We start from the raw sequence: 24,715 nt of genomic DNA on the forward strand, positions 1-24,715 counted from the left end.
ACAGCAGTTCAACTCCGGGGAGCCCCCAAAGCAAGTTTTGTTGAAAGAATACAGCGCAGGAAAAGTTGAACAACTGAAGCTCCATTTGGTGTCCCACCTAAAAGTGAACCCTGGAAACAAATGTTCCTGTTACCAATATACATATCTAGCTCTGGTGACACAGCTAAAAGTGCAATACTGTACTTGATGTATTTAAAAACATTATTTATTTGCAAAGCATTGGAGGCCTCCTGGTACTAAGTGGGCTTCAAAATAGCTGATTTGCGCTTGAAGAATTGCTGCTTGATCAGGGAGACTCTGTGACTACTTCCTGTCCCAGAATGACCTGTACATCTCATATTGATGTCACAGCTGTCCCTTTGCAAGGAGTGGGAATCCCAACTGAGGGCAGTGACATAACCAGATTGGAAGCAAAGCTTCATCTCATTCTATCTGCCATGTTGTTTTATCCCTGAAGGACCTGTCATAAAGATTGTTTCACGGACACAAACGTTGGTGGTGGTATGAATTTTCAAATACAGTTGTGCATAAGTATTAAGCTTTATGGAAGCCTTTGTCATTTCAAATGGGTAACACCTTTCAATAAACCATTTGTAAGCCCTGCACAGTGACTCTAACCCAGTGGCGGCCATCGCTAGTCCTCAAGATCTAACAACAGGTCAAAAGAGGAGGGTCTGAGTCGAGAAAGCGGATGACACAACTACAGGCTTCAAACTGTAACCTACAGTATGTGCCCAGGTGCTAGGAGTCATAACCAAAAAGGTGCCTTGTAAACGTACCCTGACTTCCTTGTACATGCGCAGGGTGGTGCTGTTCAGCATGAAGTACCGGTCGTGAAAACTTCCCCCAAAGACCTGCAAACTCTTCCCCTCGCGGAACTTCATCATCCCGTGCTTAGTGTCCCCCGGGTGGCTGGCTGAACAGAGGAAGAGAGAGAGAGAGGGTGATGGCATCGGAAAACAGACAGGCATTTGAACTAATGGGAGGTACTGTGGCAGATTACTCCATAGCGAGTGTGTCTCTCTCATCTGGATGGGAAGCTGTAATCAGGAATCTAGAAAAGTGGATCCTAATGGGAGAAGAGAGAGAGATGGGGGGGGGGAGAGAGATGGGAGGGGGAGAGATGGGGAGAGAGAGGAGGGGGAGAGAGAGTGAGCAAGAAATAAAGAAAAAGAGTAGGAGAGAAAGAGAGAAAGGAGAAAAAAAGAGACAGAGATAGGCTGATAGCTATTTGAAAAGAAAAGGTATTTGATATTGTTTCTGGTTATAAGCGACTCTAGTTGTCCTTCTACGGTAGTCAGGATTATTGTCTATTGTTTGATCAGTGCCAAGAACGCCACGGTCTGTATTTATCTATTTGTGCCTAGCTCTGTGCTGCTCACAGAGGCAGATAAGTCTTCTGCTACAATAAAACCTTGTGCTAAATGGCAACCTGTTCCTGAGATAATTGGGCGGCATGTCTCAGCATGTAAAGAGGTTCAGGACTCACTATAAGAGTGAGACTCTCCCCACTGTACAGCGCAGATAGCCAGGCCCACGCCCCACCCAAACGCTAACATTTCAACCTCTTACTTTTGTATGTGTGCGACACCACAGGGTGTCCATCAGCAGCATCTGCCAAGCAATATACTTGTCTGGCAGAATATAGACAGGTGCACAACCTCTCCCACCACCCTAACATGGTCACCAGTTTGTCATTGTATTAGAATTAGCCGTCCTGTTCCTCTAGTACACATACAGAACCGAAGGCATCCACTATGAGTGGTCACGTTCACAGGAGACTGGGGGGCAGCGTGGGCAGACCAAAGCACTATATTAATATAAAGGTTCCTTTAACATCGTTGGGATTGTACAATATCCATCCCAAACTACAGAACCTAACCTACTGCAGACCGACACGTTGGGGTAATCAGGAGCGTGCAGTAGGCAGCAGGGGTGTTACTGTACTTACCCATGTACCGGAGCATTGATTCCATGTGCGCATGCTTCTTTATGATCAAGAAGCTCCCGGTATTCTGCGAGTTGTAGATGGGCAGGTCCTTCTCAGAGAAGTGCAGAGGGCGCTCTGTGAGAACAAATCATAGCCCAAGGTCAGATAAAGGCATTTCAAGGTCGCTTCGACGGGAAACAAAAATGGGACTTTTTTTGACCCTGATGACATACTCAAAGCACCCAACCGGTTCTCTATATTGGTAAATATTTTTTATGGTCATCTTAACAATGTCCTCCACTGCAAATTGTATAACACTACCTTCATACCTCTGTGCCTTACTCTTACTGCATCTTTTTGGCAGCTGTATATGAAAGACAACCCAGCTGCAAAACTGGTACAGAATAACCTGCACTAGATTTATCAAATTAAAGAACACAGATTTCAGTAGGGGGGTTTTGTTCACCAAGTCTTGCACTATTAGGTATTAATTTAATCTACTTAGTTTATTTCATGTATTTATTTATGCTCTAATACTAATCACAGGATCCCAGGGAGTTGCCCTGCATTCCAAATACAATGATGTAATGACAGAGCACTCCAATATGTATATAAATGTACTCATTTATTGCAACCTGGTGTCAACGTTTCTATCTAAAATATACCTTCCTCAGGGCTTGTGAAGTATGTTTATTACAGGCAGACACTTTCCATTTTGACACTATCTTGCAATCAATTTTTTTTTTTTACAGTATTGCTATTTTCTTTGTATTTAAAGAAAGAATACCAGCGCAAAAAGCATGTTCCGATAAAGAAATATTTTTATATTAAATGTAAGATAAGAAAGCACAAATAAGTGCTGTGAAAAAACACTTGAACAAGAATAAAATTAGAACGATACAGAAGTTACCAGAGGCTCCGTGTGCGTTGTAAGTGTAGCCGTTGAAAAAGGCCACACAAGTAGCAGTCCTGAGGTTCAGGCAACGCTGATAGGGAAAGCGCCCGCTCTCTGCTCGTCCGTGCAGGCAGTTCAACGGCCCAGCAGCTGATCCACTCCACATATAGCCCCACTCGTTACCGGATAGGGAAAGCACCCGCTCCCGGTTATCCGCTCTCAGCTTGTACCGGTCCGGGAAAGCACCCGCTCCCGGTATGATGTTTACAGCGGTCACGTGGTTCCACAGTGAACAGTTCATAGACTCACATTAAGGCTGCGGGCCTGAAGTATTGCACCGCTCTGCCTCGTCTTCTAAGTAGCTTAGTGCAAAAATGCACCAAAAAGGAGCATCAATGGTATGATGTACTAAATAGCAAAGTATGAATATGGAATAAAAAAAGGAATAAAAAACACACAATCTATTTCCAATCCAAATAGGGTAGGAAATAGATTGTGTGTGATTTCTATTCCTTTTTCACCTTTTATACACTTTTCACTGTGGAACCACGTGACCGCTGTAAACATCATACCGGTGAGCGGGTGCTTTCCCGGACCGGTACAAGCAGAGAGAGGATAACCGGGAGCGGGTGCTTTCCCTATCCGGTAACGAGTGGGGCCAGACGTGGAGTGGATCAGCTGCTGGGCCGTTGAACTGCCCGCACGGACGAGCAGAGAGCGGGCGCTTTCCCTATCAGCATTGCCTGAACCACAGGACTGCTACTTGTGTGGCCTTTTTCAACGGCTACACTTACAACGCACACGGAGCCTCTGGTAACTTCTGTATCGTTCTAATTTTATTCTTGTTCAAGTGTTTTTTCTCAGCACTTATTTGTGCTTTCTTATCCTACATTTAATATAAAATATTTTCTATATCGGAACATGTTTTTTGCGCTGGTATTCTTTCTTTAAATTTGACTTTCAGATGATTTTGAGCCATCTCCGTTACCTGTTGCATTTTTCACGATCCTAGTTACACATTTTTTTTCTAACGTATCCAATCACTCAGAGCACCTGGCCGCGGCAGTCAAACACAGTTGGTTTAGGGCGCACCACACCACTCCTTTCTCTTATTTACTTTATATGCCAAAGCACAGCACAGAGAGCACACCTGATCATTTCTATCGTGCCATTGATATTTTCTCTGACTTTTTGTTGAAATCTGGTGGGCAAAGATGCTGCATTGTACAGGATTTATGGCGGTTCTGCCGTTCGGAAATTAACCGAAAATAATAGCCACTTGTCCCACCCAGTTCAAAATTTAAATTAATGAACACGCAATCCCAGCTAGCTGTAACCCCAGAACCCACCACATCATATGTCTATTTGTGTCAAAAGGAGAGCTACTGAGCGTGGCCAAATGTATACATCAAAAGACAAAGATACCCCATGCTACATCCAATGTGACAAAATACATAGTTAAATACTTCAATGTGAGTATTCTCATGAGTAAGGGTCATTTAGTTAAACCCTTTGGCCAAAGCGTTATAAGCGTGCAGCCACGTCACGGCATGACCAGTATGCAGCCACGTCACGGCATGACCAGTATGCAGCCACGTCACGGCATGACCAGTATATGCAGCCACGTCACGGCATGACCAGTATGCAGCCACGTCACGGCATGACCAGTATGCAGCCACGTCACGGCATGACCAGTATGCAGCCACGTCACGGCATGACCAGTATATGCAGCCACGTCACGGCATGACCAGTATGTGCAGGTCCTAACACTACCTGTGACAATTCTCATTTACCTCTGCTGGGGGGAGAATGGTCTCAGGGGACCCGTCCTGCACAGGAACATGGAAAAACCTGCTCCTTAAAAAGTGGGGAGGGATGAGCTTAAACCCTGGTCCCACCCAATCCCTATTTCCTTACCCCAGACCCTATTGGATGCTTGACACTCTGTCCTATTTAGAGCTGGCCTGTGTCCATTTGAAGCAGCTTTGGAAGTCCTTGACCCGCACGGGGAGTCTACTCCATGACTCCAAAAATGGGTAGCCTCGGCCATCCAGTAGCCGGGGCAGCCGGGGCAGCTCGACATGATTTATCACATTACAAGGGGCTGCTTTTAATCCCAAGCTTCATGAACTTTTATTTTTTCCCTCTTTACACCTTGGTAAAAAATAAATGCTACTTTTTATCAGTGCACCTCCGTTACTTGTGATCTCAACCACGCTCGTGCGTTCTACGTGCCTTCCACCAGCAGGAACGTACCCAACTCCTCGCTCTCATCCACCTCGAAGCAGCTCCAGTATTCCCCATCTTCCACAGGAATCTTTCTCCTGACGAGGACTTTCACCGTCAACTCTTCCGCGGTCATGGTCACTGGAATCTGACCGGGGAAAGGTAATCATTTTTTTATATATATATATATAGTGCTGACCATGTATGCAGAGCTGTACATAGAATTTTGCTGGCCCAAATTAGCGCCTGTCCAAAAGAGCGTACAATGTCACTTTTGCTCTCCCGAGACACAAGGGGATAAGGTATTGCTGATCAACAGGAGCGGCTCAGTGAGTAAAGACCCCGGCAGTGACTGAACCTGGTTCAAATCCCGGTGTCAGCTCCTTGTGACCTTGGTTAAGTCGCGTTATCGCCCTGTGCCTCAGGGTGAGTGTAAGCTCACCGGGGCAGGGACTGTGTCTGTAACAATTCTATGTGCTGCGCACTACGCGCTATACGGCCATTGTGATGCGCTGAGTCCCATTGGGAGAAAAGCGCTATTATTATTAACATTTTCCTCTTACAGATGTAGCAGCTGTTTTTGCTCCCGCTGGCGCGTTGCGGCGGAGGTCACACAATTCGCCGTTTAAAAGCATTAGACGCGTGACACAAAGGGGCAGGGCTACCGTGCCATTGTACCCTTGGCGCGTGTCAGCGGGTTCAATATCGTCTGCTACATCTGTGAATGATATAATCAGCATTTGTTGCCAAATAATTGACTCTGATAAACAGATCTAGTGGCTGTTTGGGGCCTGTGAAAGTGGTGAGCTGTTTCAGTCTATGTGCCAGCGAGAGAAATCCTTTACAGACTCCTCTTTCTGAGAACACGTGTGCAGAGACATCTGTCCTGATTGCAGAGCTCTGTACATCATATAACATCTCTAAAGTACTCGGTCGCTCGAAATGGTACAAATCTAACCGAGAGATGCACAGTTCACATTGCAAAGTGTATCAAACTGACAAATATATTAAAGCTGAAGACCAAGAAATATCCTACAAGCGTTTGTTTTATTTTAAATAAATCCGTTCTGAACTAAAAGAAAATACTTGTAGCATTTAAAAAAAAAAACAACAACTCTGAATTACACTTTTTATGTATTATAATGTAATAAGCTTTTTTTGTTTCTATAGCAACCATTTACAAAGTCATAAATTCTGAGTCAATACTCCTCTGCAGCCATTTTGTGAACCCCTGATTGATCATAGGAGATGACAGGATCAGTCGGCAACTTAGCTACTGACTTATCTTTGTGTGGATTGTATTGAAGCGCATATTAAAGGTGGAGGATGGGGGGGGGGGGCAGCTTGGACTAATGTTTTAACTTGTTTCCTTAGAAACATCATTGGGTTTCTGTTTTTTTATTTTTTTAACATGTATTAATTATTAATTACTATATATAAAGTGTCATACAACATTAAACATCAATTAACAAAATAACAACACACTATAACAATTATAGTAATATCTCCAAAATAGGGACACTGAGCGAAAAGTTGGAAAACTCATATAGTAACATAAATGACATACAAATTGGATTAACTGTACCAACGACAAATACTTAAATTAAGCATTCACCCACATGATAACCGTCTGTTTTATTACATTACAGATGGGACAGTCGGTCTAAAGCAGCGAAGTTGTGATAATGATGAGAACCTATATTTTGACAAAAAGGGAATTATCAGTGGCGTAACTAGGGGGCCATGAATTTTTCATTACATTCCCCTGTAAGGTTATACTGAACTGCAAAGGAGTATGTCGAAGAATAAATCAAAAGGCGCTCGAGTGAGAGCTACAGTACCCAGCTGTGATCAAAAACCTACGTTCATCTGAGTCCTGACACAAACATCTGAATAATAAATTCCTGCAGAAATAAATAAATGAAGTCCAACAACGTCAATCAAAACGTGTTTCCTTAATCCAGAGGAGGTCGTGTGTGCTGCTTTTAAAAGTAGTAATTCCCCAACTCCGTGTGTGAAGAAGAAGGCGGAAATCTAGAAGATAAAAGCGCGCTCAACAGGTCCTCTCCTGCTGTTGCACTTTGAATAAACAATATTTAAAAAATGATTGAAAATACACTGCCAAAATAAGTATTAATCTAAGAACATGAAGCGCTGAGTACACTTTTGGTACTATATAAATAAAGACATACAATACATCTATTGAAATGATGCAGTCTTCGTGTGAAAGTATAGTTAATATCTGCATTAATTAATGTCTGCATTGGTGAGCTCCCTTCAGGTCTCCGTCTGTCGGCTTCCGGGTTTGCATGGGTAACGTCACAGGCCGGCTTCTGTCTACAAGGCTGCACCCATCCTCCTATGCGTTTCGTAAAGGTTTAACCTCACTTCTTCAGCTGTGTCACTAGGCTGAGTTGAGCTGGCTGAGTTTGCCTAGTGACACCGTCTTTACCTGACAAAGTGACGTTAAACATTACGAAACGCGTAGGAGCCTTGTGGACAGAAGCCGGTCTCCGATGTCACCCGAGCAACCTCGGAAGCCGATGGCCAGAAGTGGTGTGAACAGAGAAATGAGGAGAGCTCACCAACGCAGGCGTGGCCGGTACCCATTCTTTCACACTCGGACTGCACCATTCGTACAGATGTACTTGGATTAATACTCATTTTGTGAGTGTATTTTCCCTTATTTAGAATATTGTGTATTAAAGGTGCAACAGCACAAGAGGACCTTCTATGGGCACTTTTATCTTATAGATTGTAAATGACTATGTATTCATCCTTTGGCATCACTGCGGTTTTGCTGTTGTATTTTGTTTAACCATTGTGGTCAGTGAGCTGTCGATACTGGAATATTATGCCGATATGTGGATATTTACCCATAGGCCTTTTCACATAGGATTTAATATCCTGCATGACCTGTGAATTATAATTCCAAGTTATATTACATTATTATTATATATTTCAAACCATTCCGTTCCTTTATCGTTTTGAAGTTGACTCTTTAGTATGGTTTGAACCGCACTACAAGGAGTGGATGCAAATGAGTGATTTATCCACCTACGTTTCGCTCCTAACAAACCTCATCTTAACTGAAATGTTCGCGAATAAATCTCTAATTGGCATCAGATCCAAGGGGAGCGGATCCTTCTACAAATGAAGAATTTCAACGACATGTAATTCCCACTTCCGAGCTCAAGCATCCACAAGTACAATGTTTCTGCCAGGGGACGGCGTCTTCGCGCGGCCGCTGCCCCGTGGTCTTGCAGGGTCGCGCTCTGCAGTTAGTTTTTATAGGGCGCCTTTTTTTAATTTGAACGTAGTGGGGTTGGCTGGTGGGGGGGTTGGTTGGGTTGGTTGGGTTGGTTGGGTTGGTTGGTGAGGGGGGTTGGTTGGGTTGGTTGGTGGGGGGGTTGGTTGGGTTGGTTGGTGAGGCAGTTGTAGTTTCTAAGGTCTAGGATGTTCTGTGCTTGTGGGGAAGTCGGTTGTGGGGAGAGAATAAAGAGGGGAGCTTTGGTAATTAGACATAATTATTTTAATCTTACCTTCATCTCCCTCCCGTTTGTTTTATTTCGATTTTAGTGCTTTCAATTGTAGGTTTTATTTTAAGACTAGCTGAGAGACCCGGCGTTGCCCGGGATGTGAATCCCTAATAATTGTTTTGTGGGGGGGTGAATCTTGGGGAGATGGGGGGAAGGGTTGTGAATCTTGGGTGCGTGGGGTGAATAATGGGTGGGGTGTGAATTATGGGTTGGTTGGTGGGTGAATCATGGTGGGCTGGTGGGTGGGGGGGTGAATCTTGGGGGGGGTGAATCTTGGGTGGGCGGGTGTTGGGTGAATCTTGGGTGGGTGGGGGGGTGAATCTTGGGTGGGTGTGTGGGGTGGGGTGAATTTTGGGTGGGTTGTGGTGAATCTTGGGTGGGTGGGGGTGAATCTTGGTTGGGTGTGTTGGGGAGGTGAATATTGGATGGGGGATGAATCTTGGGTGGGGGTGTGAATCTTTGGTGGGTGGGGGTGTGTGAATCTTGGGTTGTGAATCTTGGGTTGGGTGAGAATCTTGGGTTGTGAATCTTGGGTGGGTGGGTGTGAATCTTGGGTTGTGAATCTTTGTGAATCTTGGGTTGTGAATCTTGGGTTTTGAATCTTGGGTCGGTGGGCTCTTCATGTGAATCTTGGGTTGTGAATCTTGGGTGGGTGGGTGTGAATCTTGGGTGGGTGAGTGTGAATCTTGGGTGGGGGGGTGGTGAGGTGGGGGTGTGTGAGTCCTGTCCCTCCGTCCCAGGCGATCGGTTTCCCCCCCCCCCCCTGGCCCCGGTGCTTGTTTCCTCCCCCCCACCCCCCAGGCGGGGTTTCTCTCCCCTACCCTTGTCCCCTGTGCGTGTTTCCCCCCCCCCATCCCCCTCCCTCTCCACCCCTCCCCGGCGCTCCCAGCGGTCCCCGCTGAGGGGAGAGAGAACGGGGCCCGCGGGTGGTGTGGAGAAGCGGCGTGCGCTCCTTCCACCCCCCCTCCCTGGCGATCCCGGCGTCCCCGCTGAGGGGAGAGAAAACGGGTCCCGCAGGTGGTGAGAGCTGCAGGTGAGGGGGGTGATGGGGGGGGGGAGCCAACGGGGAGGTGATCTGAGTGTGATAGAGTGTAAGTAGTGGAGTAACGGTGGTAAGTAAGGGGGACATGCAGCGTAGCGGTGGCGGCAACTGGGCTGCTGAGAAGGTGGGCAATTAATATGTTATCATGCGTGAAGGGTGGCATTTTGTGAGCGTGCATGTACATTTTTAATTGAGTGTATTAAGGAAGGAGAAAAGGGGGGGAAGGGGAACACAAATTGACTGTACCCCTCCCTTGTTTCCTATTAAGGAAGGAGGACAATTAATATTTAATCGGGTGGGAAGGCGGCCATTTTGTGTAGTGTGCGACAGGGTGATGCTGATGAGGCCAGATGTACGTATCGGCCATGAAGTAAGCGTCCTGCTGAGGTGGCTTTGGCGGGAAGGCGGCCATTTTAGCCGAGTATCGGTTCCACCAAGCGGGCGCGGAGCGGGTGGGAAGGCATAAATTTGGACACGTGCATGGAAGGTGGACAATTGCCGGGTCTATGAAGGCTGAAATGTTGATGCTTGACAATTAATATGCGTGCGGGAAGGCGGACATTTTGAGCGTAGAGCGGGCGACAGGGTGATGATGGGACCAGATGTGGGCAGTAGCGGTGTAGACAGTAATCGGGCTGGTGAGCACAGAGCGGGCGGGAAGGCGGAGGAAGTGATTTGTGACAGTAAGGGGAGTGCTGAGGTCGTCATTTGTGAGAGCGTGGACGGGTAAGAGGGGGGGTGGACAGAGAGGTGGGTTAAACTTACCAAGGTGGGTGTCTGACAACGCAGGGGTGATCTCAGGGGGTATAGTGAGTCTGCAGGGGTGAGACTCTGTGGCAGTATGTGTGTGTCTGTGTGTGTCACAGTGGAGTAGGTGTGTCCGTGATGTCAGCGTACCTCTTGGCCAATGAGAGCCGTGGGAGAGGCGGGGAATGAGCGGGCGGACCGACGGACCAATGAGAATCCCCACATCTACTAACAATCAAACAAATTTCATTTTTATATATATACATTTGTTTGAGGGGCTATAATTGTGTTCTGTTTGTTAAAATGCATCTTATATATAAAATAAAATAAAAATATATTACATATATATAATAAGTAGTGTCAATTAGAGTAATATGTGACAATAAAGTGATTAATATCTAATGAATGTAACAGTAAATATCCTAAAAATATAAACTGTCATATATGTATATGTCATAATTATATATATATATATATATATATATATATATATATATATATATATATATATATATATATATATATATATATATATATATATATATATATATATATATATATATAGTAAACAGTGTACTGTATATTCCTGTTATTAAACAGGTTATTAAGAATTTATATTAGCGTTAGGGACCCCTGATATGTGGTCTGCCTTGGCGTTGGCTCAGGGGCTTACAACAATTTTGGCCAAAAATGTCAAACTAAAAGACCATTTACTTATTAGATATTTATCCATATATATTTAGGCACTGTACCGTGTATGAGTCTCACTAGATGTGCTAAAAACTGAGCTTTGTCTGTGTTTTATGTTATGTCTCTGGTTTTTATACTGTACATAAGCAAGAAAACTGTGTGAAAAATGTCCCATCTAACTCAATAAGACAAAGATAATAAGTCTCATGGAAAAATAAGATACTCCAAAATGAACCAAAAAAAAGAGTCCGGAAATGTAGAGAGGGGGATTGGAAGCGTCCTCATGGATAATCTTCAGATGATATAAATGCAGAAGACTTAGGCAGCTCTCAGGGAGAACCACAGCCCAACAATATAAAAAAAGAAAGCGCACGCTCTATAGCTCATAAAAGTGTCAACATTTATTATATAAAAGATAGGAGTACAAAATGCGCTCAAACATTGAAGAATTAAAAACCTTTCAATGTGATATTACCAGGCAGCATCATATATATGTACACATGACCAGTGACAGGGGCCCAGAGGCACTGGCCGCAAAGATGGTCCTCGCAGGGGTAATGGAAAACCCCTTTCTCCACTGCATACACCCGCAACGGAATCCATGGTGCCAATAACTGAAGGTATCCTAGCAAGAGCAAAGGAAAAACCCCCATTCACTGCACCGCCGGCAGCGGGACGACCTCTCTCATGATGCAACGCAGAAACATGATGAAATCAGTGTCTCTTAGAACACAACCCTACGCGTTTCCACGCCCAAGTGCCTTCATCAGGAGTTCCCCGTTGCCGGCGGTGCAGTGAATGGGGTTTTTTCCTTTGCTCTTGTTAGGATACCTTCAGTTATTGGCACCTTGGATTCCGTTGCGGGTGTATGTAGTGGAGTTAGGGGTTTTCCATTACCCCTGCGAGCACCATCCTTGCGGCCAGTGCCTCTGGACTCCCGTCTCCAGCCGTGTATATATCTGGACGCTTACCTGGTTTTCCCCTGGAGCAGTCCTGATGTCCGGATGATGCTGCCTGGTGTTTATATCACACCAAAATGCTCTTAATTCTTCTTTTAATGCATTTAGTACTCCTACTTTTTATATTAAAAGGTCACACTTTTTTGCACTATGGAGCGTGCACTTTCTTTTTATCTTTCTAAGGCCTTGGACATGGTTTGCGACGACCGCGCCGAGGCGTCCGCGTGGGGCGCAATCACATTGCCTAAAGGCATTGACGCGCCCACAGACCGCGCGAACCCGCTCCGTGACGCCCCTAGACACGCCCCCCCCCCACGGTGCAACTACCATGTCCCTAAAACGCATCCGCTTCACGCAGGTGACGTCACAGCCTTAGTTATATATAGATATATAGATAGAGATAGATAGATAGACAGATAGATATAATAAAATTAAAATGATTTGTTGGTTGTCACATCTTTATTTAACGGTTTGACGGTTATACGTTAACACTTGGCTGGGAGGCTGAGTTTTATGGCGGATGTTAAAGTCCGGTGTGTTAAGATTAAACCCTTGCCTGGAATACAGACTAAAGTCTTGGAACGGTATTTATCGTCGTTCACCTTTAGGCCGGTAAGACCAAGGTAGGCGATATATGTATTTTAATTAAAAGTGGATATATGATATTAATAATGAAATAAAATGATATTATTGTTAAGCTTAAGAGGCACATGCATCGTGGCCAGCACATTGTTATTCATCGTTTCTGAGCGCTTGTGTATCCTTTTACATTTCATTGAACATGAGAACATTCACATGCATGACTGGATATCACGCCTGCAAACGCGGATAACTATTTGTTGACATCTTTCCTCTAAAGAATAGTTTTTTTTTAAGTTGGTTGTTTCAAGACACTTTTTGACATTTTTATAAAAAAAAAAAAAGAATCATTTCATAGTTACCTTTATAGTAACTGGAATTTTTCCTGGTCTTTGAAGTATCGTTTGACAACTCACCTGTACAATCTGTTCAAATCGAGTCATCTTTTCTTCCAGATAAACAGTGCAGATGAATTCTCCAGCCTACGGGAAGGGGAATGAAAGCACTTAGCAAATTGGTAAACAAGTATATATTTTACCATCTTCACAGGCAGACGAGGTAGTAACGCGTTACAAGGCCTCGCTAAACCTCTGGCATTAAAGCTAAGGCGACCATACGTACCGGTGTGACCCGGTTTTTGAGGCCTTGTCCCGGTGTCCCGAAGGAGCGAGTAAAAGGTCTCCCTTGTACCGGTTTGGAAATTGCTGCTTCAAACCTCTCGGAGCGGCAATTTCAAAGCCGGAACAAATGAGATGTTTTACTCGCCCGCTGCTGCAGCTCGGCTTCCACCGCTACTATCTCCTCCGCTGTCAGCGTCGGACATTGGGCCCACCCTCGGAAGGTGGGCCCAACGTCCGCACTGTGCCCGCAGGAGCAGCGTGGGGCCTGAGGCCTTCCTAACCCCCCGCCAAGGTAAAATGTGTCTGTCTGTCTGTGGGGTGGGGGGGGGGGGAGGAGGCGGGAGCAGTGTGTGTTGGTGAGAAGTGTGTGTGTCTTGGGGGGAGCTGTGTGTGTGACAGAAAGAGGGGGGTGCATGAGAGAGAGAGGGTTGCGTGAGAGAGGGTGTCTGAGTGAGAGAGAGGGGTGTCTGAGTGAGACAGAGGGGTGTCTGAGTGAGAGAGAGGGGTGCGTGAGTGAAAGAGAGGGGTGAGTGAAAGAGAGGGGTAAGTGAGAGAGGTGTGAGTGAGAGAGAGGGGTGCTTGAGTGAAAGAGAGGGGTGAGTGAGAGAGAGGGGTGCGTGAGTGAGAGAGGTGTGAGTGAGAGAGGGGTGAGTTAAAGAGAGGGGTGAGTGAGAGAGAGGGGTGCATGAGTGAGAGGGGTGCGTGAGTGAGAGGGGTGCATGAGTGAGAGAGAGGAATGTGTGAATGAGAGGGGTGCATGAGAGAGAGGGATGTGCGAGAGAGAGGGGTGCATGAGTGAGAGGGGTGCGTGAGTGAGAGAGATGGGTGCGTGAGTGAGAGAGAGGGGTGCGTGAGTGAGAGAGAGGGGTGAGTGAGGTGAGTGAGTGAGAGGGGTGCATGAGAGAGAGGGATGCGTGAGAGAGAGGGGTGCATGAGTGAGAGGGGTGCATGAGTGAGAGGGGTGCGTGAGTGAGAGGGGAGAGTGAGAGAGATGGGTACATGAGTGAGAGAGGGGTGTGTGAGTGAGAGAGAGGGGTGCATGAGTGAGAGGTGTGCGTGAGTGAGAGGCGTGCGTGAGAGAGGGGAAAGTGAATGAGAGGGGTGATGTGTGAGAGAGATGGGTGCATGAGTGAGAGAGATGGGTGCGTCAATGAGAGAGGCGTGAGTGAGAGAGGTGTGCATGCATGAGAGACGCGTGCATGAGTGAGAGGGGTGCGTGAGTGAGGGGTGCGTGAGTGAGAGAGGGGTGAGAGAGATGGGTACAGGAGTGAGAGAGGGGTGAGTGAGTGAGAGAGATGGGTGCGTGAGTGAGAGAGGGGTGCGTGAGAGAGGGGTAAGTGAATGAGGGGGTGCGTGTGTGAGGGAGGGGTGCGTGAGAGGGGTAAGTGAATGAGAGACAGAGAGGGGTGAGTGAGAGAGATGGGTGCATGAGTGAGAGAGATGGGTGCATGAGTGAGAGAGATGGGTGCGTGAGGGAGAGAGGGGTGCGTGAGTGAGAGCGGCCTGCGGGAGTGAGAGATGATTAATAAATAATTTTGTATTTTGTCCCGGTTTGTCACTTTAAATTAAAGGGGTTAAGAGTTTTTAAGGCTCGGTCCTAAAACAATTTTTTTCCCGAAAGACATTGACATCATCGTTTACTTTTCACCCAGATCACATAACCATGTGATTGTAAAATTGACTACTGTACCTCGTTTATCTTACAATATAGGGGAATACTGATTTTAATGGGGGATTCTTTAAAAAATGCCACCGTGAATTTTGCAGCATCCTAAATCAAATATGGAAGCCTTCCATGGAAGGCGCAACCTGCCTTTACATGGACTCCTTCGTGAGTTTGTGCACGATTGTAAGAATAAACAGAATATTTCCGACAAAATGAGCAGGTAGTTTAGGGTAAACAAATTCATTCATTCCAACCGTGGAGCCAGAAGTATTCCGATTGGTCAGCTCCACAGTCTTGAGTTACAATTCACATGTGATTGGTTGAAACTCTACATTCCAATCTTGCCCACAATTGGTCCAGGCATAGAAGCTGCTGTGACGAAGAGCTACAATGTCACAGCGGTAGGTAGGTAGGTACTGTACCCCAGAAGTGCCCGTCTTGCTCTCATTGCGGATCTTCATTATGGTAGTGTTGATGTTTAGCTGCTTCTGTAGCTCCTGTTCATCCACCTGTCGAAGAGAAGGACACACAAGGTTTCAAGGGTTAAATTATAAGTGATTCACTCATAAATCAAAAAAAGTGTAAGTATTGTGAAATTATTTTAGACCCGTTTATTGTCCCCACAGTAACCAGTATTGTTACCGTGGCAGATACAATAGATATCTTCAACAAAAAAAGGTTGGACATCTTTTTAGATAGGAAAGGTATACATGGATATCCCAAATAAGTAAACATGGGAAGGATGTTGATACAGAGAGAAATCTGATTATTACTGGAGTCAGGAAATAATTTAATACCCCCCTTTATGAGACAACATTGGATAATGTGTCACTGGGGTTTTTTGTTTGCCTTCCTCTGGATCAAAATAGTTTATTAACAAATATAGGATAAAGTATCTGTATCGTGTAAATTTAGCATAGGTTGAACTTGAGGGACGTATGTCTTTTTTCAACCTCATCTACTATGTGACTATGTATGTAACTATGTATGTGACTATGTATGTGACTATGTATGTGACTATGTAGTTATGTAACCAAATGCATTGCGATGCCTTTCTAATCTTTACCGCAGATATCTTTTGGGATCCCACTGGACACTGCTTGATATACTGGTCATTCCAGTAACTCAGATCTCCCTTTTCGAATGTTATTAGAATGAATGAAACTGACATCATTAGCCAAAGAGATGAGTGGGGAGAACAAGAATAACCCACTACGATTTTGAGTGACACGGACTCGATTAAATAGGAACGTGGGTGAAACTCCGGGAAAAACATGGCGCTGGTGAGGTGGTTTCCACGACGAAGCTGCAGGGGGTGCCATTCCTTTCAATGGAAATGAAAGCCCGTGGTTGCAACCGGCACGGTTGACTGGACCGAGTGCCGGGAACGGCCAGCTTGGCTACATCTATATAATCTGTAGTGTTGAGAAACCAATACAATCCAATTGGTTCGCCCTCTAACTGGGGGAGGGTAATTACTGGCAGTGAAAGGGTTAGTGTGCAGCTGTAGGTTCGCCGAATCAAGGGACAATGCTGGCTGAGTGGGAGGCGAGAGGCTCGAAAGTCAGAAGGGTTGATGTGTACAGTATATAATTTAGTGCTATCGCAGGGGGCATGCCACGGCCATCTCAACCTCTCCCGTCCATCTCAACCTCTGCCGTCCGTCCATCTCAACCTCTGCCATCCGTCCATCTCAACCTCTTCCGTCCGTCCATCTCAACCTCTCCCGTCCGTCCATCTCAACCTCTCCCGTCCATCTAAACCTCTCCTGTCCATCTCAACCTCTCCCGTCCATCTAAACCTCTCCTGTCCATCTCAACCTCTCCCGTCCATCTCAACCTCTCCCAATACTCTGGCTTCTGGAGGACACAGAATGATTTAAGAACCAGATCACGTACGTTGAATATGTTCACATAGTAATTAATGAGGTCTTCCACCACTCGCCCCGGCTTGAAGTTCTGGCCGTCTGTCTGAAAGATTGTGGGGCCGAACACAATAGCCAGATTGTGGACATTCATTTGGTTAACGTCCGCAAAATACTGGATGCTGCAAAGGAGAGAAAAAAAAAACAGAAAGAGAGAAAACTTAAGAGGATCAGAGGCTTTTATCTTAATACCTAAAACAGAGTACTCACTATTACACACTAAGGACTTGGAGAGACTGGAAATGTGGGCAGGTAAATGGCAGATGAGGTTTAATACAGATAAATGTAAGGTTATGCATTTGGGATGCAAGAATAAAAAGGTGAATTACAAATTAAGTGGGGATAAATTGGGGGAATCCTTGATGGAGAAGGATTTAGGAGTGCTTGTAGACAGCAGGCTTAGCAATAGTGCCCAAAGTCATGCAGTAGCTGCAAAGGCAAACAAGATCTTATCTTGCATCAAACGGGCAATGGATGGAAGGGAAATAAACATAATTATGCCCCTTTACAAAGCATTAGTAAGACCACACCTTGAATATGGAGTACAATTTTGGGCACCAATCCTAAGAAAATACATTATGGAACTAGAGAGAGCGCAGAGAAGAGCCACCAAATTAATAAAGGGGATGGACAATCTAATTTATGAGGAGAGGCTAGCTAAATTAGATTTATTACATTAGAAAAGAGGCGTCTAAGAGGGGATATGATAAATATATACAAATATATTCAGGGACAATAAAAGGAGCTTTCAAAAGAACTATTCATCCCACGGGCAGAACAAAGGACTCGGGCCATCCCTTAAGTTTGAAGGAAAGGAGATTTCCCCAGCAACAAAGGAAAGGGTTCTTTACAGTAAGGGCAGTTAAAATGTGGAATTCATTACTCATGGAGACTGTGATGGCAGATACAATAGATTTGTTCCAAAAAAAAGGTTGGGCATCATTTTAGATAGGAAAGATATACAGGGATATACCAAATAAGTATACATGGGAATGATGTTGATCCAGGGAATAATCTGATTGCAAATATTTGGAGTCAGAAAGGAATTTATTTTCCCCTTATGAGATATCATTGGATGATATCTAACTGGGGTTATTTGTTTGCCTTCCTCTGGATCAATATACTGTAAGTACGGATATAGGATAAAGTATCTGTTGGCTAAACTTAGCATAGGTTGAACTTGATGGACGTACGTCTTTTTTCAACCTCATCTACTATGTAACTATTTAACTATATTACATGTCTATATCAGGTGTGCACAACTCCAGTCCTCAAGGGACACCAACAGGTCTGGTTTTCAGGGTCGAAGACTAAGCCACTGATTGAGCCACCTGTGCTGAAGCTGGCATATCTGAAAAACCTGACCTGTTGGTGGCCCTTGAGGACAGGAGTTTCCCACCCCTGGTCTACATGCTGAATATCACCGTCTATCGTTTTTCGCCATCCAAATGATAAACTGAGGCCGTGCGCCAAACGCTGCAGTTGGACCGCTGCCGAGAGAGTGATTCTGAACACGTTTCTCAGCATCAATGTGTAACGTTACTTGCCAACTATGTGCATCCGGGGACACGCAACATGGCCGCCTACTTCAAAAGCGGAAGCGCTGCGGATTTCTAAACGGTTGCTATAGCAATGCAAGGACGCTTAATACATGCTTTAGAGACTAACTGCACTGGATGAGTTGGGCCTACCAGCAAATGTCATATATGGAAGATGTACCTGTTAGAATTGACCATTACATTTTACAGTATTACAAATGAATGTGCGTACCCTCCCACCCCTCCCCCTTTTTGATTTCCACCCCACTATTATTTCTGTCATTTCCCCAATGCCCTTGACCTTTGACCTGTACTGTTTTGCATGTTTTATTTCAGTTAAAGTTGTCAAACTTACCAATAACATCTTTGAGTAAATAAAAAGGGTATGAGGAGTGAAATGTAGCGAGTATTATCTAATACTGATTTATTTGAACAAATACACCTACGATTTTGAAGGTAACGCTGCCTTAAAATACTAGGCCTTCGTCTAAACAAACAGGCAAGAGGAAATACCCCTAACAACACCAAAAGTGTGTGTTTATTCAGTAATCTTCCTGCAGTTATAGGATCACCAAGGACTCTAGTGGGAGGGGGGAATGGCCGGAATGGGATTTGAATGGGTTTCAAAGACCACAACCAAAGTATTAAAGAACCACTGGGACAGGAGAACTGGCGCCCAGCTTATTTACAGCATCCAGCAGGTCACGAGGCACATGGGTGTACAGGGGGCAAGTTTGGAAGAAAAAAAATAGACTATGCCCTCACCAAATATAATGCAGAGAAAGATCTCACCTGGGCCTGGCTGGTGATCAGATCCTGTGCCCCTACGTCAGTACATCAGTAAAGAAAACGGATCAGCACTCAACAATGTATTATCAAGTACAAAAATAAATAAAGAATCACGTAACCAAAGACAGTTTCGTGCACCCCAAAACTGGAACAACCTACCGGAGACTCTCACATCCACCACCAGTTTAAATTCTTTCAAAACTAAGGCTGTCTCACACTTTAATCTGGTCTGTAACTGTTTCATACGCCCATAATATATATTATCTTTAACTGTGCACGCAATGTCTTGTATATAATGTATACCCTGCTCATTTATGTAACTATATGTAACCATGTATTATTTGTCTTAACTCTGTGCCCAGGACATACTTGAAAACGAGAGATAACTCTCAATGTATCACTTCCTGGTAAAACATTTTATAAATAAATAAATAATAAATAATTTTAAAGCAGCCGGGTAGCTGCTATTTAATGAGTGTCCCACACAGGGCATACCCAAAAGAACAATAACGCAGCAGAGTCCCATAGGATGTTAACACGTTGGACACGTATACCCACAAAGTGCACTATGGAGGTCCTATGGGACTCTGCTGAGCTATTCTTGTTTTCGGTATACCCTGTGAGGGACACTCATTAAATAGCAGAAATAGGAAAAAGTTTCCCAAATGTTGACCTATGTACATTAATGTATGTTCTACATCTGTCTTACTGTACCACTAGAATTGTTTTATATATCAGATATTTCAGACTAGATGTGTCCATGATATATATATATATATATAGCAACTGTAAATATTACTGTATGTTCATTTGCATGTCTTATGCAGGTCTGCAACCCTGTCTTTCACCATTATTGCCCAGCACACAGCACTTCCACTGCAGCAAGGGATTCTGGGAAATGACATGCAAATGAGCGCACATATATATATATCATGGACATTATTATAATTATTATATATTATATATAGGAGGAAATATATATATATATATATATCCTCCTATATATTCTAGTACTGCAGTTTGTATGTTTTCACTGAAGTTTTTTAAGTGCATATACAGGGGTATATTAGGAGGGGAGCTATGGACACTATGCATATGCCCCTGAGGAAGAAGGAACCCTCCTTGATGTGCGCTGAATCTTTTTCCTGAAAACATCATCGTTGGAACTGGGAACAGTTTCTGTATTCATGCTGCACCTTAGTTTTATTATTGTACATGTTGTTTAGACCTTATCAAAACTTGTATTTAGCGCATCCTAGATTTGCTTGTATTAAATAGCAGCTACCCAGCTGCTTACAAACTGGCTTTGGTTACATGATTCGTTATTTAGTTTTGTACTTGATGTACTGTTGAGTGCTGATCCATTTCCTTTACTCAGGGGATTAGTTTGTGTATGGGAGCTGGTGGGGGGTCTAAGGAAGCAGCTAAGAGACCCTCATGAACAGCAAGGAGATGAGCACCTTTCCTGGAGCCTTCGGTTCTCATCATCATTTAAGCTGCAGTGCCACTTAGTGTGGAAAGAGCTGTAATACTGTACACTGGGAGCGTTGGATCACCTCCCACTTATTGCTGAACATATATTTCACCGGCACACAATATTCTCAGCTATCAGTACCGGTTCGGTAGGGACTCATAGCTAACTGAGAAGAAATACAGCTGCAAAGTTGAGGGGAAACATAGCATTACAAAGGGGACCCCCAGCAGTGTGATATTATCACAGCTTCTGCAAAACAAAACAGAGAAGTCCCCCCATTCTTCCTGCATCCCATGTCTGACCCACACACGCAGAACGAGCGCTCGCATCTACAGAAAGCACAGAAAGAGGTGCTGAAGGTCAGGCGTTCCTTACAAGTACAAGTGGCTGATTAGTGCATTCAACGTGGCTCTGTTCACCGGAGGGAGGATCTCCAGCAGCTCCTGGTACTGCCGGATTCTCACCGACTCGTCCTCAGTCGCTGCAAAAAAAACAAGGGAGACGGCAATAAGCGGGGAAACTCGCTGCTCACCAATGCACAGGCGCAAGTGGCATTAACCCCTTCAGTGCCCGCAGAGTGGCAATGCCCGAAAGGCTCCTCTGACGTTAATGGTCAAAAGTAGTCCGGTGGCTGTGATGTTTAATATATAAACCACTGCAGAGTGTCTGTTATTTCAGCGTTTCTCCAGCGCACCAATCCTTCATTTTGTTTAATCTTAATTTTATTTCCAAAGGCACAAAGCCTGCAGTACAGCGTCCGCATGGGAACTTCTGCTATGTTATCTCACTTTTTCCACTACACCAGGCAGTACAGAGCTTTTAGCCATGCAGACTGCACAGAGCCCTATCCAAGACGCTGTTCTATCTTGAGCTTCTCAGATGAAGTTCTTTGAAGTCTATTTATGTCACTAAGTGAGAGTTTAGCAGCCATTTTTACATAGGTCTTGGTTTTATTCAGCGGGATCCCCCTGTTCCACTAAGGTAAGAAAATAAGAGATGGGGGGGGGGGGAGAGGGGTGATCCTGCTGCTTGTAGGAACCAAATGAGAAGATTTGAGGGTTGCGGGCAACAGAGCAATTAAATTATACTAGAATGTGTCTGACCTCTATGCCTCAGAATGAATAGGAAGCTTTTGATCTCTATGCCTCAGAATGAATAGGAAGCTTTTGATCTCTATGCCTCAGAATGAATAGGAAGCTTTTGATCTCTATGCCTCAGAATGAATAGGAAGCTTTTGACCTCGATGCCTCAGAATGAATAGGAAGCTTTTGATCTCGATGCCTCAGAATGAATAGGAAGCTTTTGACCTCGATGCCTCAGAATGAATAGGAAGCTTTTGATCTCTATGCCTCAGAATGAATAGGAAGCTTTTGATCTCTATGCCTCAGAATGAATAGAAAAGCTTTTGATCTCTATGCCTCAGAATGAATAGGAAGCTTTTGACCTCTATGCCTCAGAATGAATAGGAAGCTTTTGACCTCTATGCCTCAGAATGAATAGGAAGCTGTGACGGTAGGGGGTAGCTGGCCTCACGTAATAAAGGTGAAGCCCGGCTAGATATCCCTAAAACCGTGTGTTTTTGGCCTCCTCTGCCCACTTGCAGAGCGGCCACAGTTTATATGTTATGTCCCCGATTAGCTACCGCTAAGACGGGGTGTTTTTAGCTAACTATGTCCGCAGGCATGGCGGCTACAGTTTGGAGGTTTTGGACCCTTTAAGGGGAAAAGCCTCAAAACTGTGGTTTTGTAAATGGAAATACATATTGGGGGGATAATGATGTTGGATCTTGTAAATAACATATAGCACTTGTGCTCCCGATATCATTGTATTTTCCCCCAGCCAGCATGCGTGTTTTGTGGATTACATGTGTTCATTTCTATGGGGACAGACTCCGGGATTTAATCAGCCGAGTTGCCTGCATAGAAATAAGGATTGAGACAAAGGATGGGAGCGGCGAGGTGCTGAGACATTGAATGAGTGGGGAAGGGCGGACAATCAGGTCCGGGGATGGGCTTTCAGCGCCTTTGTCCCTGCAGACTCTGAGGCACCAACCCAGCGGGATGTATAGGGCTGGCCAGGGGGAGCTGTTGCCGGGTAGTAGCCCCATAGGCACGGTTCCCATAGGCTAGTTCGAATTCCCCAGTTCCCAGCAGCTCTGTCACCACGGTGCGGTATCTGCACTCCCCCTCCTCTGGCATTGGTAGCACCATCTCAATCTGTGCTCTGGTTGGTCAGCAGCCCCTTCCCCATGTACAGGATAGCCACCGAGGGCTATGTAGGGGGCGCTGCCGAACAGAACAGCTGTCAGAGTGGAGAGTAAGTTTGGAGTTTGACGGTGATCAGCTGGGGACACATGTCAGAGTGGCAGCTGTGTGTTCAGCACTCTGACATCCTTGACGAGAAGCAGAAAGGGCAAGCATACTCGAAGCAGGGCCCTGCACCTTGCGAGGCTAGAGTGTGCTCCCCAGGTCCCCAGTTGGTATTGTATCCTGTTATTGTGTATTTTGTCTTGTCTGCTGGCTTGCCAGAATAAACCTCCTTTTATTCTACAACTTTGTCCCGCCTGGTGCTAGTGATCCCAGAGATTTTGGTGTAAAAGTACTGGTCCTCTATGCCTCTGAATGAATAGGAAGCTTTTGACATCGATGTCTCAAAATGAATAGGAAGCTTTTGACCTTGATGCCTCAGAATGAATAGGAAGCATCTGAATTTGTTCAAGCCCAAAGCAATTGTTTAGTTTGCAGAAGCCCCAGTGTTTCCTTGGAAGTCCCCTCACCTGTCACGTTCAGCCAGTCGTGGTAGTACTTTGTGAAGATCCCCTCCCCAATGTCCCTGAAGAATCTCTTCAAGGTGTTGGAAACACTGTCCACCTCGTGCTCCTCCTCCTTGAAAATGACACTGCGGGCGTCCTTCCTCAGGGCCTCGAGCAGGCTTGTGGTCTTAGAGGTCTGCCCGCTCTTCCTGTAGATCCCCTCGGACCCTAGTCCTGCATGGACAACAACACTCAGTATATACAGTATATATAAACAAAGATGGTCGCACTGGCTGATCAGTTTCCCTGAGCTACCCCACAAAATAGCCTTACTATTAGATAACCTCTCATATGTAGCATGCTCTGTATCAAATTTCTCCTTCAGACCTCCAAAGTTCCCTACTCATCTGCTTCTTCCTACATATCAGCTCTAATCTCTCGTTCTGCTCTGCTCATCTCCTGCGCTCTAGAGGGAGTGGCTCAGTGAGTAAAGACACTGACTGGCACTGAGTTTGAAGCAGGGGAACCTGGTTCAATTCCCTGTGTCAACTCCTTGTGACCTTGGGCAAGTCACTTTATCTCCCTGTACCTCAGGCACCAAAAATATAGATTGTAAGCTCCATGGGGCAGGGACCTGTGCCTGCAAAATTTCTCTGTAAAGTTCTGCGTAAACCTAGCAGAGCTATACAAGAACATGCTATTATTATTACCCATTATGGGCGCCTTTCCACCCCTTTTACCTCTATTGCTCTCTCTCTCGCCTTAAACCCCGTTCCCTCACTGCCCCTTACATGTAGAACTCCCTCACACTCAGTACTGGCATACCCCGGTTTAAGGACACTCACTTTAAGTACACTCGCGAGTAAGGACATATCGCCCAATAGGCAAACGGCAGCTCTCGCATGCGCCTGTCATCACGTCCTGAACAGCAAAACCGGCTCCCTACCTGTACCGAAGCTGTGCGCAAGTGGGGAGACTATAGAGCCTGTTACACATGCGTTATTTACATCAGTTATGCACGTATAGGACGATTGCAGTACAGTACATGCATCGATAAGTGGGGAAAAGGTAGTGCTTCACTTTTAAGTACATTTTCGCTTTATATACATGCTGCGGTCCCATTGCGTACGTTAATGCGGGGTATGCCTGTACAGTATATGCCAAGCACCTTTTAATTATATGCAGCATTTGATTATCTTTAATGAAAACGAATGACCTAAACTGTCGATCAATCCGTTCTCCTGTGATTGATCGGTGAATATCCAGCTAAATTAATGGCTGCAGCTGAATCAATCCTTCGGTCAGGGGAGAGCAACAGCTACAATATATCCTTATATTACTGAGG

General features: G+C 45.1%; 1 protein-coding gene across 1 annotated transcript in view; it reads right to left on the reverse strand.

Annotated features, from left to right (window-relative positions):
- ARAP1 (ArfGAP with RhoGAP domain, ankyrin repeat and PH domain 1) overlaps nt 1-24,715 on the reverse strand; it is a 407,404-nt gene that overhangs the window by 25,306 nt on the left and 357,383 nt on the right. Inside the window, exons 21-28 of the mRNA XM_075593271.1 lie at nt 23,395-23,604; nt 20,994-21,099; nt 16,792-16,939; nt 15,316-15,402; nt 13,024-13,089; nt 5,082-5,199; nt 1,952-2,065; nt 780-916 (exon numbers count right to left, since the gene is read on the reverse strand). Of these exons, the coding sequence (XP_075449386.1) occupies nt 780-916; nt 1,952-2,065; nt 5,082-5,199; nt 13,024-13,089; nt 15,316-15,402; nt 16,792-16,939; nt 20,994-21,099; nt 23,395-23,604 (986 nt within the window). The remainder of the gene's footprint in view (nt 1-779; nt 917-1,951; nt 2,066-5,081; nt 5,200-13,023; nt 13,090-15,315; nt 15,403-16,791; nt 16,940-20,993; nt 21,100-23,394; nt 23,605-24,715) is intronic.

Source organism: Ascaphus truei, chromosome 3 (assembly GCF_040206685.1).
Source record: "Ascaphus truei isolate aAscTru1 chromosome 3, aAscTru1.hap1, whole genome shotgun sequence".
NCBI lineage: Eukaryota > Metazoa > Chordata > Amphibia > Anura > Ascaphidae > Ascaphus > Ascaphus truei.